Source organism: Acanthisitta chloris, unplaced genomic scaffold (genome assembly GCF_000695815.1).
Source record: "Acanthisitta chloris isolate BGI_N310 unplaced genomic scaffold, ASM69581v1 scaffold6126, whole genome shotgun sequence".
In the NCBI taxonomy this organism is placed as follows: domain Eukaryota; kingdom Metazoa; phylum Chordata; class Aves; order Passeriformes; family Acanthisittidae; genus Acanthisitta; species Acanthisitta chloris.
The window spans coordinates 77167-92209 of record NW_008676377.1 but is presented as its reverse complement, the minus strand read 5'-3'; the positions used below and the strand labels follow the sequence as shown (position 1 = coordinate 92209).

General features: G+C 43.2%; 1 protein-coding gene across 1 annotated transcript in view; it reads left to right on the top strand.

Annotated features, from left to right (window-relative positions):
* The first annotated feature begins 14684 nt into the window (after positions 1–14684).
* The window catches only part of MICAL2 (microtubule associated monooxygenase, calponin and LIM domain containing 2), a 73025-nt gene continuing 72666 nt past the window's right edge, over positions 14685–15043 (top strand). The window contains exon 1 of the mRNA XM_009076106.1: positions 14685–14948. Within this exon, the coding sequence (XP_009074354.1) occupies positions 14685–14948 (264 nt within the window). The remainder of the gene's footprint in view (positions 14949–15043) is intronic.

Sequence of the window (15043 nt, the reverse complement as noted above, 5' to 3'; positions counted from 1 at the left end):
TCAATAAAGTACACAAAAGACTTAACACTGTGTTTGACAGAGTTTCTTGACTCAGCTTTTTCTAACGGAGCACTTGTGTGCATCCTTCAGATAGTCAGGTGAAGCAGGTAGCTCTGCAAAGCAATGTCAGTGTGAAACCCTGGCCCTCTGCAATAAAGCTCTGTGGATTCTGACCCAGAACTTAATAGAATACATGTTTGTAAGACAATTTGGCTCATCTGAAATCTCAAGCTGATATAACTACCAACCCTGGCTGCTGGAGAACAGCAGTATGATCATTTCAGTGTCTCTCTTAGTTCACTGATTTTGAAGATAAATCCAGGAATGGCATATGTAGCATAGCAGATCTGCATTTGCACACAAGATTTAATGTAGAGGTAAATATTGATGAAGAAAGATAAGTTTTCTTTTTACACTAATAATTCTAGAGCACAAAGAGATTGATAAGCACTGGTATTCAGTTTTGTTTGCTCTCCTGAAGTGGCATACAGAGAAGTGGAGGATGGCAAGGCTTTACCTGCCATCCAGCCAGGATGCCAACACACGTGCAAAATCTACTGAAAATGTGTGAAACAGAGAGAATTGCTGGTGCTTCTACAAAGGGGAAAGGAAACTTCATTTCTGTGTCCAGCTTTCCTGCCAGGTCTCAAGAGACATAAGGTTGTGATCAATGTTTCTGATGAGTTCATGGAAGCCTCAGCACATGTATTTTTAATGACTGTTTCTCTAATGAGAAAAATACACCTTTGTCATACTAACAAGCAGCTCATGTTTTGAATCCAAACTTTCTACTTTTCTTATGGGTTTTGCCCATTGTATGATATTTTGCTGGGATATTATGCCAGACACAGGGCTGGAATAAATGTGGGTTTTAATTCTGGAGGAGGGAATGAAGTCAAACAGAGTTTTCTTGCTTTGGCTGATGATTCTGTTATGATTCTGGTGATCATTCTGCTTTCTTAGAGGAAAACATCCAGAAGAGAGAGAGCCATTCTGGTGATCATTCTGCTTTCTTAGAAGAAAACATCCAGAAGAGAGGGAGCTTTTTTCTTTTCTGCCAGGCCTGAGGAATTTAAAATGAAACCTAATTGAATATTCTGGACCTCGTCACTAGAAACTAGTATTGACAACATAAATATTACCTCTCACAGTCTGAAGGAAAAAAAAGGGTAACATTTACATTTTTCTGGTGATCATTCTGCTTTCTTAGAAGAAAACATCCAGAAGAGAGGGAGCTTTTTTCTTTTCTGCCAGGCCTGAGGAATTTAAAATGAAACCTAATTGAATATTCTGGACCTCGTCACTAGAAACTAGTATTGACAACATAAATATTACCTCTCACAGTCTGAAGGAAAAAAAAGGGTAACATTTACATTTTGATATTGACAACATAAATATTACCTCTCACAATCTGAAGGAAAAAAAAAAGGTAACATTTACATTCACTATTGATTTGCCTGACTGATCTGTATTCATATGAGGAGTCTGTCAGTGTACCTGCAGACCCTGTCCTATTTTTGGAAACAGGATCCAAATGTCTAATATTTCTTACCTGATACATTTTAATCTTTCATAGAATATTGGCAGTCATTTCCCCGTGTGAATATTTGTTCGCTTTTTGCGCTGTGTTGTTTTTTTGCTCGTTAAGGCCTCTCAGACTTGATTTGCAGTGCTCTGTCTCTCCCACACTCAGGGGCTGTGGGAGGGGGAGCTCAGGAGCAGTTGCCTGTGTGTTCAGATGGGTGGTGAAGTACTGACATACCCAAACACATGCTGAGTCATGTGCTGTGATGCTGAGCAGTTTCGCTTGGCACACCTGGGCAGGTGCAGTCCCTCCCGTTCTCAGCAGTGCTGTCCTCTGTGTGCTGCAACTGTGGGTGACTGGGTTTGGTTTACAGCAGTGGCAGTGCAATGCTAACCTTGCCAATGCTCAGGGGAGGGGGAAACAGCTGAACATTTTGCTTGTAGAGTGTATTTAAATATTTCACTCAAGGCACTCTGGTATCTTGACTTTCGGTCGGTGTAACTTACAAAACTGTTGTGGACTTGTGTCAGAAAGTGCCTGAGTGGCAGTGAGACTCGTGCTAAAGGTGGCTCTTTGTTCCACCAAAACTGTTTTAGTTTCTTCTCTCTTCTAAGCCTGTATTCTAGAGGATGTTCTATCGCTTTTGATTAAACTTTGAGCAGTAAAATTGTCAGCTTTAAGCTGTGGGATGACTGGTACATGCAGCCTCACAGAGATCAGAAAAATAGAGTGTAGGCAAGAGCATGGAGAAGTCCAGCCAGGGAAATCCTGTGGGAATTGTGTTGGCAAATTGCTAATAATCTGGGGTTTCTGTCTGGGAAATACAATGTTGGATGCAGTGTACTTTATTGCACAGGTACCAGAATATCTGTGCCTGTGTGGTCACAGTCTGTCAAAGCCCAGGTGAGCTCTTCCCTCTGTGCCTGTAGGACCTGGAAGCACAGAGCTCTTGCTCTGCCTGCTGTGGTGCTTTGTAGATCTGGAGCAGTGGAGTCACATCAGCAGTGACTGTGACCAGTGTCCTTGCTGTGATCCTTGCCCCTGCCTGCCAGGCTGGGCCTTAAGCAGATTTACTAACCTGACCTTTTAACCTGCTGGTGATGACTAGACCTCTGCCAAAGTTCTGCCAGGCGAGTTGGGGTTACTCTGCAGTGACCCTGGCAGGGAAGGTGAGAGCAGCAGCCACCTCAGTGCAGCTGCCCCAGCAGAGAGAGGATGGGCTGGAAGGAGCCTGTGCCAAGCTGTCAGCCTGTTTTAGAAAACAAGAGTGCTCTCTGCCTGGTGCTGCAGACCTGGAAATACTGCGGGGAACTGTGCGTGTGCTGCCATACACTGCCTGCCAAGGTGCCTTGGGGAAACACTCTCAAAAAGTTGATTAATAATTAGTTGGTATGTTGGGTTATTAGGAAGTGAAGTGCTGTCTTCTGCACTTTTTTTCTAGTAATCTCCCTTAGAGACAGTTTATGTATTCAGAGCAGCATGTCATGTGCACATCTTAGGGGCAACATGAGGAGGGATGGTAGTGGCCACTTGTGTAACTCAATCTCTGTAACTTGTACCTTGTCACCATTTTTTTAGTCTTTTATATGAACATATGGCATCTTTCACCCAGTGAAGTAAACAGGATTCTTCAGCTATCAGTTTATCCTGTCCATGACAAAAAGCTAGGAATAATCTGGATGTTGTTGATTTATGCATTAGGGCATCTGGTGAGAAGACCCTTGGTTGCTCAGGCTCTTGAGCCTTTCCCAGGGTGTCTGTGTTGCTGCCCCAGGCAGTGCTGGTGGCATTCACTGGCTGAACAGCAGCAAAGGGTGGAGGTGGAAGGGCCCTTCTGTACGTATTGGAGGGGAGGAGGACTTTGACTCCTGGAGAACAGATAAACCATCAAATGAAACACAGCAGAAGTTTTTCCCCTAACAGTCCCCACCATTAGTGGCAGCAGAAGCCCTGGACTATGTGCTCACAGGCCAAATGAGTGTCTATGTCCTTGGACGTGTGTGTGTGTGGCTTGAAATGTGGCAGCCTAAGGCAGCAGGTTCACCTGGCTAGAAAGGAGCTGTTTTCCCCAGACATAGTCTGCTGTGTGTCTGATGGACCTCGTTTGAAAGGAATGCCCTGGAGTCGATAGCATCGATGGAGAAGTCATGCTCAGGCTAGCTTTGATAGAACGTGAGGTCTCCCAACCCTCTCCTGCTGCCCAGCCACACCAGCACCAGAAACACCACCAGAGACACTGGTGTCCTCAGCCTTTGCTGTGATAATCTGTGCTGCACACAGGGGAAGCTGCTGGAGTGTCTGACCTTCATGTCCTGTGCAGAGCTGTGTGCGTGGCAGGAATTAGGGGCAGAGGTAAAACCTTTCATCTTGTACCTTAAAGAAAGGGACAGATTCTGACTGTTGCAGGCACTTCCCAGACTCCCTTCTGTAAGGTGTTCTGATTTAGAAATGCTTTATGGAAATACCTTGACTGGCATACAAGCTTTTTTCATATTGCTGTGCCTGGGATTTTTTGCCCTTTTTTAAACTTTGGCCACTGTCTTGAGAGTTTTCTTTTATCTGGCTGTAGTATGACTTGCACACAAAAGAAAGCACTGTTCCTTGAAATTTTTGCTTCCAGAGCTGATATAAATACCCTTCAAACTTCACCTGAGATTTAGTTTTTCATGTCTACTTGCATTTTTCCCTTGCAGGGCTGAGCTCATACCATGCAGATTGTATCCATTTGAACATGGTGTGCCAACTGTCCAAAACTTTTTTCTTTGCTTTATACTGTGTATCACTTGCTTGTTCTCTTTGGTAATCCAAGTAGCAGTTTTCAAGTAACTGTCTGAGGGGAGAAAATATTTAAAAGCTTTACTTACTTTTTTATTTTTAAGTGAAGTCCTATATGGAAAGAAAAGGAGAGAAGCAAAAACAATCCTACAGTTCCAGTAAAATCACTTTTTCATCTCTCTCTCCCCCAACCCTGCAATGCTTTACAAAGGTACTACATGATCTTTAGGGATGTTTCTGCCAAAGTAGGGAGTGTTGTTACGTAAGGATCCTTTACTGCTCATCCCAAAGCAGCATCTATCACTGTGCTGTGCCAGAGGCAACGGCAGAATTTGGTCTAGTCTGAACACAGACCTGCTCTCCTTGGTCTGCCCTTTGTCTGTGGGCTTGGCATGGCAGCAGCAGAGCAGGAGGCTAAAGGCAGATTGTTAAGAAGGTGCACCACAAGTGAAGGCTGGTTCTGTGGGTTTGTGAACACCCAGGGCCTGTGCAGTGAGCTCCAAGGATGTCCCATTTCTGCCAGAGGCTGTGACCAAGCCCACGCTGTGTTGGGGCACTGGGGGCACTGGTATTTACTCCCAGGGTGATACAGCAGCTGTATTAGAGCATTAGCTAACTCCTCATTCCTGGGAAACTGAACCTTGATAACTGGAGTGCAGATAAAGATCTGGTTACACATTTCAGTGAAATAAAGGCAATATTGTTTACCTGTATGCTGAAGAGGGGAGAAATCTGTGCTAATATAAAACCAGAAGTCCAAGCCAATGTAAGGTCTTGGGCTCAGAAACAAAACACTTTTAAAAAAAAGGTCATATTTGTAAAGTGAAGAACTAAACAATATTTCCTTTGTGAATAATTTAGGGCCAAACATTTTTCTCTCCATCTTTTTTCTGATGGTCAGTTCTCTGTTTTCCTTCTTGGTCTCTAGAAATTGGGGAATATTGAAGCTGTTTGAGCTGTATGTGAAGGAACTGTAATAATGAAATACATCCTCCCGTGTTCAGTTGGTTTGCTTTCTGTAAGCACATTAGATGAATGGAATTTGTTTTTTCCTCTGCTCAGAAGTTGGGTAAAAACTTGCAGTATTCTGGTAGTTCCTGATCCCCAGGGGGGTCAGTGGTGCAGGCTCCAAGGGTGTGCTGAAGCCAACCCAAATTCACCCAAGATGTTTCTGTAAACCACTTGCTTTCCTAAACTGTTGTTTTATCTAACAAATCGTGCGCTAATCAGGACGTTGTGTGCCAGGCGCTCTCTGAACCCAGAACCAGCACATCCTTTCTCTCTCTGTAAATTACAGACTGTTTGAGAACTGGGACACCAAAGCAGCTTTAGCTCTGTCTTCCTGTAGCTGTAGGCAGGGGAAGAAATGTGATGCCTCCAATCTACTCTGGTGCTGCAAACATTTTGCTCAAGTGAGCACTGTGTAGTCACCACGTGGCTCATTGCAGGATCCCCAAACAGCTGAGGCTGTTCCACGTAACCTCATGTCAATATATGGGAATGAAATGGCAGCACTGCCTTAAAACTTGCTGGGGATGTCTGACATACCTGCAATGCTTTTGCACTTACACATGCTCAGCTCTTTCAGTGCACTGTTAACGTTGCCTTTCAGATATGTATGTGCTGATGCTGGCCATAGCCTGCTACAGATGCATCACTCCATTAAGAAATTTTGACTCTTCTGTCGAGTCAAATGAATGCTAGGACTAGATGACAGTGAGAAAAGTAACATTTTAGAAAAAAATCTACATTGGTCCTTGCCTTGGCACTTTAGAAGTGCCTGCATTCCTACAGTGTCTGCCCACTTACATGCAATGAAGTACAGAGAGGTGATAAAATAAATTTTCCAAATGAAAGGATGGGTAATGAGGAGCCTGATGATAACACGGTCTCCGTATTACAGCAGAGGTCGTTCAGCTTGGGGGGTGATTGGGAGCAAATGGCCATTGTTGCATAAAAACTTTGGAATGAGAAGGTGTGACCACCTCTGACCTTCAATACTGTTGGCAGGACTAACAGAGAATGTAAAGCTGAGGCTTCTGGAGCCAGGCTGTGTGATGAACAGGTACTGTCAACAAGTGCTTTTTTGGTGCTTCACTTTTTCTAGAAGACTTTTCTGTGCTGGAGAAGATGAATCATAATTTAATCCTGACTGTGTCTCCTATTTCATTTTTTGTGTGCTGATTTCCCAAAGCTAATGGTTCAGGATGGTTCTGTTTGACTGAGAGGACTTTCCTGCAGCAGAAATGCATGATGTTTTTGTCATTCTCTTGGAATCTTTATTTGTTTTTCTTCATTTTTGGGGAAGTCAGGGCAGAGGGAGGATAGAAATTGTCCTGTACATTTTCTTCCAAAAATACTGTTTCTACTTTGAGAAACTGTCTTTTTTAATCTCTTCAAGGACAGAAAAAAAAAAAGAAAGAAAACAGATATAAGCGTGTAAATGTTCCTTGGAGCAGAGTTTGGTGTTTAACCTAAATATTCTGGTTTCCCATCACCCTCTGGCTGACATGCCTGGGTGTGGCTTCCCAGTTCTCCTCTGTCACTCCGTGGCTGCTTTTTGGTGGCAAATTGACTTTACTGCAACCAAGGAACCTATTATTCACCACTCAAAACTGCTTTTGGATTTCTTTGACTTTTAACTCTGTGTTTCCCGTGCATTTCCGAGTGACTGATGACACTAAAACCTCGATTAACACAGAACTGTGTGCTACCTAGTGTCAAAAGAATTGTAACAATGGAATGTGTTGGTTCCTAAGGATGTGTGTATGCATATGAAATATTGCCCAGAATGTTTGGTGTCTTTGATCATTGGCAAAGCAATCCTGTCTGTGTTAGCAGTGGGTTAATCCTGGTTACTGATCTGGAAGTCTGATGTTTACAGATAAGCAGAGCTCTGGAGAGTGAATCACTGTGGATTGGAGCCCTCAGGGTCTTGGAGCCTTCGTGCTGCTCTTTATTCCTCTGCTTCAGTTCTTGGGTACCTGCCACAGCCCCCAAAATGAGAGGGAAACATACTGGAGAGCTCCATGCTTGGAAAGACAACCTGCGACATACTCCAGAGAGCTTTTGGTTTGTATCTGTGAAAACTAACATTGGTGCTGTTCTTTGTCTTCCCCAAGACACAGCCTGAGTGGTTTGCATCAGCACAGCCATAATTTAATATCTTTGCTGAAAAAAACTTGAACAAATATTAACTTTTTCACAGAGGGGAAGCAAAAGACAGTCTTGCTTTGATATTCTCTGCTCTCTGAAGGTACCTCCTGGTGTCTGCAGCCGATGTCTCTGGGCAGTTCTCATCTGGAGCAGCAGCAGTGCTGGTTCCCTTTCTCTGTTCTGTAGCAGCTCTGGGTCCAGAGTGACCACGGGACAGACAGGCAGTGTCTGGGCACTGGGTGGTTCCCAGCTGGAGGCAGCAGAAAGGCATTGAGACTGGTGGTGCTCTGTGCCCCTAACTCTGTGCTGGGGTCTGCCTAGAAATGCTGTGGCACCTCCTGGGGCACTGGCAGAGGCACTGGCAGTCTTGTGTTGCTGTGTCAGTTCATAGCCTAGCTCACTGCCCCATCCCTCTGGACTGTTCCTATTCTCCATGTGTCACGAACCAACATTATTTCTGACTGCTGACTAAGAGTCTGCTTTTCACTGGTTCAAGTGTTTGTTTTTTTTATGGTGTATTTACCTCCATAATTATGTCTCCGTGCATACAAAGGGAAAGCTGTGGCAGAGGAACTGCTGCCAAATGTGGCTCAATTTTGTTGGTATAGCTGCATCTATACCAGGGACTTTGCTGACATAGCTCTGTCAGCTAGCGGAAATGCATTTTTTCACGCTCCTCATAGACACAGTTGTGCCACCAATGTTTTCACTCTGACCTGAGAGGAACAGAGAGGAGGACACAGGGCTGGGAGGGATGGTGAAGTTCCCACTGGCAGCCAGGCAGGAGTGGTGCCAGAGTTCCTCTCCATCATCCTCTCGTGTCGCCTGGCCCTGGTGCTTCGCTGCGGGCTGTGATTGTGCTAATGGGAAATATAGGGCATTACTTGTTCTCCAAATTAGTCTGGCTCAATATTCTAACACCGGGCTGTGATTGTGCTAATGGGAAATACAGGGCATTACTTGTTCTCCAGATTAGTCTGGCTCAATATTCTAACATCCTATTGAAAGCAGAAAATTTGGTGCTGGTCAAAAACTGACTACCACTGCCTATTCTGTGATTAACTTTTCTATCTCTGCTGTTCCAGTTTGTGAAATTGAAATTGTAAGTGTCACTATAGAAGAAGAAATGCAGGAGTTTCAGAGAGTTGAAAGATTGTCCTTTTAATTGTTTTCACTGAGAACAGGTGCCTTTTCTGAAGAGGTATACTCTCTTGCTGGCTGCTGTTATCCTTATGGTGTACTTTCTTTACCTTTGCTCTTGTGATCCTAACCTAGGAAAGCACCAGCCTAAACTTCCTACTGGAGTTTATATTGTGTTTCTGATCTACTACAACAGAGCTGGGAAATGTTCTTCCTTGTAACGAGTCTAAACAAGAGTCAGGCTTTAATACCTTGTTTATGCATAACATTAACTCCTAATGACTGTGGCATAATCATCTACAGTTACCTTTGAACATGTAGACTATATGAAGACCTTGTCAGAGTGCTTTTTGCACCCCTGGTAGGAACAGTAATTTTTAAATGCTCACTGTAACCTGCAGAGAATAATAACTGAGGTAGAGATATTTTGGACTTGAAAGTTTAGAGTTACAATTTCCAGTGGTATAGGTATAACATCATTGCCTTAGAAAATGGAAAGAAATTTTCTTTATTTTGCTACTCATTCTTTAGGAATCACAGTATTTGGTAAGCAGTTGGACCCTATGCCTCCCCCTGGGGCTGTGTGTGGACCCTTGGGCAGCACCCCAAGCTATGCCCAGGCCATGAGTGCACGGCTGGAGACACGTGCAAGCTGCTGGCTCGTGTGGCTGAGCTCAGTTTACTCATCCATGTCTCAGTGTATTCCCACAGTAAGACTGGAAAGCTCAGACCAGTAACATCAAGGAGCAAACCAGACTCTTTTTAAAGCTTTCGGCTTTAAAGTGAGTGGAATGTGAATTAGTCTGTGCGACAGATAAAATCCCACAGATTTTTATTTCATGCTTCCTGTGAACGTATCTGAAACATCCACTGTGAAGTGTTAGTGTGCTTGTGCACGTGTTCCCAGCTGTGTTTTGTTGTGGATGCTCCCAGATGCAGCAGGTTAAGTCTGCACAGCAGCACTTGCTGGAAGTCTTGGTTTGAACTGTCTCATGTAACTCGTGCAAAACAAGCTGCTAGCGTGTGCGGTAACCTTTTGGGTTCAGAGGCACAGAGTGTCTCAGTAGGAGCTGTTTTGAATTCCATACTTGGCCTGAAAAGTTATTTTGCAGGAGTTCTGGGGAAGTCAGCTTTTTATACAGATACAGCAAAGTGATCTGGCTGCTCATGAAGAGACACAGCTCGCCAGGCTTTGTTCAGAGGCAATTCCTCTTCATTGATGTCTCTGTTAGGGCTGTGCATCTGAAGAAATGTGTTTTCTATTTGTCCTCGAGAGAAAACAAGTATTCCAGACCAATGTACTTTTGGGTTTTTAACTAGTTTTATAAGCAAAGCGAGGGAAATCTTCACTTCTTGCCAGAATCACAGATAAATTTTTTCCCTTTTATGTCTGTTCGAGGAACACATGCAAGGAAACCAAACCACCAAAATAACTGTTTCCTCCAGATATAAATATTTGTATTTAAAATGGTCACCATAAAAACAAGTTGCTTAATGTGAGGAGAAACTAAGCTGAAAAACCTAGAAGTGAGTCTTGTAATGGCATTGAGGTATTTGACAGTTCAGGGAAGGCACAGCAGAAATACTGCAGTTTTCACTGATGATGAGGAAGGGCTGAAGCAGATGATTCCTACAGAGGGTTCAGGATCCAGTCTTGTTTCTGTTGATGTTTCTAACCTTAAGTGAACAATAAGTGTACTGTGTCCTGCATGCCAAACTGGAGCCTTAATAAAAGAATTTACTCTCAGTAAACAGGGCAGAATTAGGGCTGTATTGGAAATGGAATCAGGATTAGTGGTATTGAAATGTGAGGAATTTAATTCTTCTCCAATCTCTCTGAGGAACATGTTTTCAAATATTAGAATTAGAGCATTAAGGGACTAAGGAAGGACATAAGTGCTGCAAGCCTGAATCATATTGGGGTTGTTCTCTCTCCAGTGGGACAGCTAAGCCCACAAAGTTTTCTAATTTTTGAGCGTAGTGCCTCAAAGTCCTGCTGACAAGTGATTTGCTTGGTTCTGCTGTCAAAAATTTACCTTATTTTCATTACTGACACATATATATTAACTCTGTTGCTTGCTTGGCTTGCTGCTGAAAGCTTTGTGTGCAGACAGAAACCAGCTCTCCACATCCATTTAACCACAGATACTTGGTGCAATTCCCCTGACAGTGGAGCTGCTTCTTCAGTGTTCTCAAAATCATCTGCAGGGACAGAGCTTGTTTCACTGGCAGGAAATATTAGCAAAGACTGGAGGCATTTGCTCTCCTGTGTGTACATCTGTGTGTACGTGCACTGTTGCTTTAACTTCCACTTCCTCTCTGTCCCTATTGCACTGCTTTCCTTTTTGCTGCAATAAGATCTTCATTTTCTCCTTGGGCAGCCACCAGGCATGGACAGCACTGCTCAGCTTCCCTGAGCTGACCTTCCTGTTCCCCCTGGCTGGAGGCAGAAGGTAGGGCTGACTTCTGATGGTAGAAGGGGACATGGAAACGGAACCTTCTCCTTCCCAGTGTTCACACTGTCTGCCTGAGAGCCCTCCAGAGACTCCTCTAATACCATGGAAGGCCAAATTCTTGTATGTGCTTAATACATCCTGCATGGACCTAAAATGGCAATTCTTGTTAGCTGTGGATCTAACCCACGGATGCTTCAGTTCTGACCTAAAAGAACTGTTTGTCCAGGCTATTTTCTGCTCTCTCATTCATTTCCTTTCACTGGCCAAAATTTTTATTGGGCTCTGTTACAGTTCAGTGAAGTTTCAAATAAACTTCATTATATTTTTTGGGTTGTGCTTTCAGAGGAAGTTGAATAATCACTTTGAAAAGCACAGTTTGCAGTTTCACCACCAATGTTCATCTTGATGAGACTTTCACATCTGTATGTCATGCCGAGAGAGATCTATGTGATGAAGGAAGAAAAAGGATAAATGGCAATACTGTGAGAACTCAAGTACTTTACTAAACACTAACTTTTTTCTACCAGAGGTGAGAGGTTTACGCATTGCCTCTTAAGCCTTTGAGACAGGTACAGAACAGGAAACTTTATAGTTAAGATGACTCTGTTCAGCTTTTTGTCCTTATTGCATTTTTTCTAAATACTTATGTACAATTCTGCAGTGAAATATCAGTGACTCATCAGAAAAAAATGCATACTTTTCCATCAGCTGCATATACTTAGAGCACCATCTTCCTCTGTGTCATCTGTCAGCACAGTGTTCATGCCAAAAGAAAAAGAAAAAAGGGAAAATAAGTGGTGTTTCCAGCAAGCCAGAAACCCTAGTAACCAGAGTCGCCTGTCTCATCCTGCCTCTTTAACCACAAAATGTGACTTTTGGAGAATATGACCCCTGACACAGTGAGGAGAAATGCTTCACTGCTGAGAAAATGTCTCTGCTGAGATGCCACTCCACAGCTTTTCACTGTGGACAAGATGGGAGTGTTTTGGAAGGTTGTGAAGAGGAGAAGAGTTTATGGCCCGAAAAAACAGGCTGAGTCTTGGCTTTGTGGTGTTGGAGGAGGAAGTTCTACGGGTGGAGGAGGTGTCCTGCCTGTCCTCTTCAGCAGAGAGGCAAGGGAAGGCCAGGCCTGCTGTGTGTTTGTCTGAGTGTGCAGCACCTACTTCCTCTCCACACTAAAAATAATTTTGTCCCCTTCTCTTTCCTTGCTGTGGGTCCTGCTGATCATCTCTTGTGCTTTGTCCTTGCTGTCATCAGCACTGGCAGATGTTGCTTTTCTTCTCTGGCTGCTCCAGATATCACTCTGCTCTCAGCTTTTCCTCCTCTTGCTGGCTGGGTGGAATAATAAGGGAACGTTTCCCTGGCACTGCCCCACTCCCCAAGAAGCTGTTAATGATTATTTGGAGAGAAAAGGATAATACTTTTCTGTTATAAAAATATCTCAGGCAGGTTTAGAAGTCAGGTAAAGTAAGTGTTTAGCCTTGATTTTAATTTTTATTTCAATGGGCTTCAGATTCTGAGGTGTGTATATCAAGCTGGTTGAGCCTCACTGTAGCATCTTTCGTTGTGCTGTATGATTGTTCCTGACCCTTCCCTTTCCCCATGGAACTTTGGGTCTGTTTGCCCTTTTGGGGCTGCTGAGGGTGATGCTGAGCTGGCTGAGGTGCTGCCAGGGACTCGTTGAAGGGGTTTGCTCATTAATTACTGAGGGCTCGAGCCTGGAAAGGTGCAGGATGTCCTGAGCTCCTCCTGAGCAAATGGGAGTTCATGGCACTCAGTTTGTTGGAAAATTAGACCTTCTGAAAGTCAGGCCACATAAAATGTTTGTGTTTTTACCTCACAAGGTCACAAAGCTCTTCAGAAAAGGGCATGGAGTGTACTATAAATGAAGTATTCTGAGGGGAAAACAAAAATTTCCTGACTTATTCTTGGCACCACATATTTAGTCATGGCGTTCGGTCTGAGCAAATGTACAAACTCTCAACATTGCAGATGTATTTTACCCACAAACCGACAACAGACTGATGATGTGCACACAAAGGTTATTTATTTTAAGCACAGCCAGGGAATGTGAGTCTTCCAAATGCTTCCTTCAGTCTCCCTCTGGGATCTCTTTAATAAGTTGCATAATATTTTTCTATATGAGAGGATGGCAAGATGGACATGGTAGGTCTCTTCTTTACTTAAATGCACTAGTTATGTTTTCTCTTTGCTTCTTTGAAGGAAATGCAAGTGGAGAATGAACAGTTTGTGAACAGTGTTAAATTAAAAAGCAAAACTTCAAAGGCCTTTCTAACAATTTATTCTAAACCCATCAGCCAACAGATGACGTTCCAAGTAAAATAACTAATTATGTGGGAAGTTAGGCAAGCATTGATTTAGTTTTTGGTTTCTTGGACTGGTAGATAATTCTTTAATAGCAAGAAAAAGAATACATGACTTAAATTTCTGGACTGGAGTCCAGGTAAACTCTCTTCTGAGGACAAGTTTATGCATAACCTGTAATGATTTTCTTGGAAAATGTGAAAGCCACTCAGATATTTTCTGTGGACCTTGGCTGACTCTAAGATGCTCCCCATTAGAGGCTGAGAGCAGGGTTAAGGAAGGATAAGGGAGTGCCCCAGTGAAAGTATTTCACTTCTTTGAAACCTGTGTTAATTTAGAGTAGCATTGCTCTTGCAGAATGTTAAGGGTATTTGTCTGCAGTATCAGGCATAGTTCAACAGTGATCATGTTCCGAGGAAAACCAGTGAGTTTAGTGGGCCAAACATCATTACTTTATATCATCAGCACATGACAAGGTAAGACTCCAAACACACAACTTCAGCATTTAACATGTGGAGACGTGGAGATAAAATTCCTTGCTATGCACTAGAGCACCAAACCCTTTCTCATTTTGGCAAGAGAGTTAGAAAAATAGAGGCTCTTTGCAGTCACTTGTTTTCTGTTCCCTCAGTTCTGGTGTGACTTGTGATGATGTGTCTGCTGAGACTGCTTTGTGCATTTGCTTGTGGCAAGTGGTTGTTCCAGTTCTAAATTGCTCTGTGTGAGCTGCACTCTTGACCCTAACTTGTGCAACGGGGTAAAAAAATCTATCACAGTGTTGACTTCTGGCTGCAGGTTTGCATGAATTCTTGAGACCAAAACCTTTCCAGAGATGTACTTGCTGTGGCAGAAACTCTGCTTAGGAAAAGCATATGGACAATTAGGTTTTCCTCATCAGTTATCTAGGACTGAAGAAAAACAATGAAGGAAATCCTCAGGCTCTCAGTGAAGCTGGTTGTTCTTGAAGCAGCAGGCTGGAGATTGCAGGGGTTTTATAACAGTCTTTGTGAGTTTGAGTCGTGACAGCACAAGTGTGTGGTGTTTGTTTGCAGCACTTCAGTGTTTGTAGTACTTCAGTTAGTGCTACTAACGTTTTGTACCTGGTTGTCCAGTCCCCATATGCTGGTATTTTTACATTCATATTGGATATGCAGTTTGTGGGTTTTTGCTGCGCAGAACCTGCTTTAATGTGAGTTGTGTTTGTCTTTTCTAGGAGTAACATGCTTGGAAGTACTTGGTGTTGCTGATCACCTGTACCTTGGCACAAGAGCTCCAGCTTAATCCTCTTCAAACTCTGGTCTCAGAACATGGGGGAAAACGAGGATGAAAAATACAGTCAAGCTGGCCACATATTTGAAAACTTCGTACAGGCATCGACATGCAAAGGCACCATTCAGGCCTTCAATATTCTCACTCACCAACTTGAATTGGATCCTTTGGACAACAGGAACTTTTACACCAAACTGAAATCAAGAGTGACCACATGGAAGGCCAAAGCTTTGTGGAACAAGCTCGATAAAAGAGCAAGTCACAAAGAGTATAAACGTGGAAAATCTTGTATGAACACTAAGGTAAGTGGAGTTCAGGTTTGGATTTTGTAGCTTTTTATTCATTTTTCATAAGTTCTCAATGATTAATGTTTTCTAAGGTAATAAGGGTCCTTAAC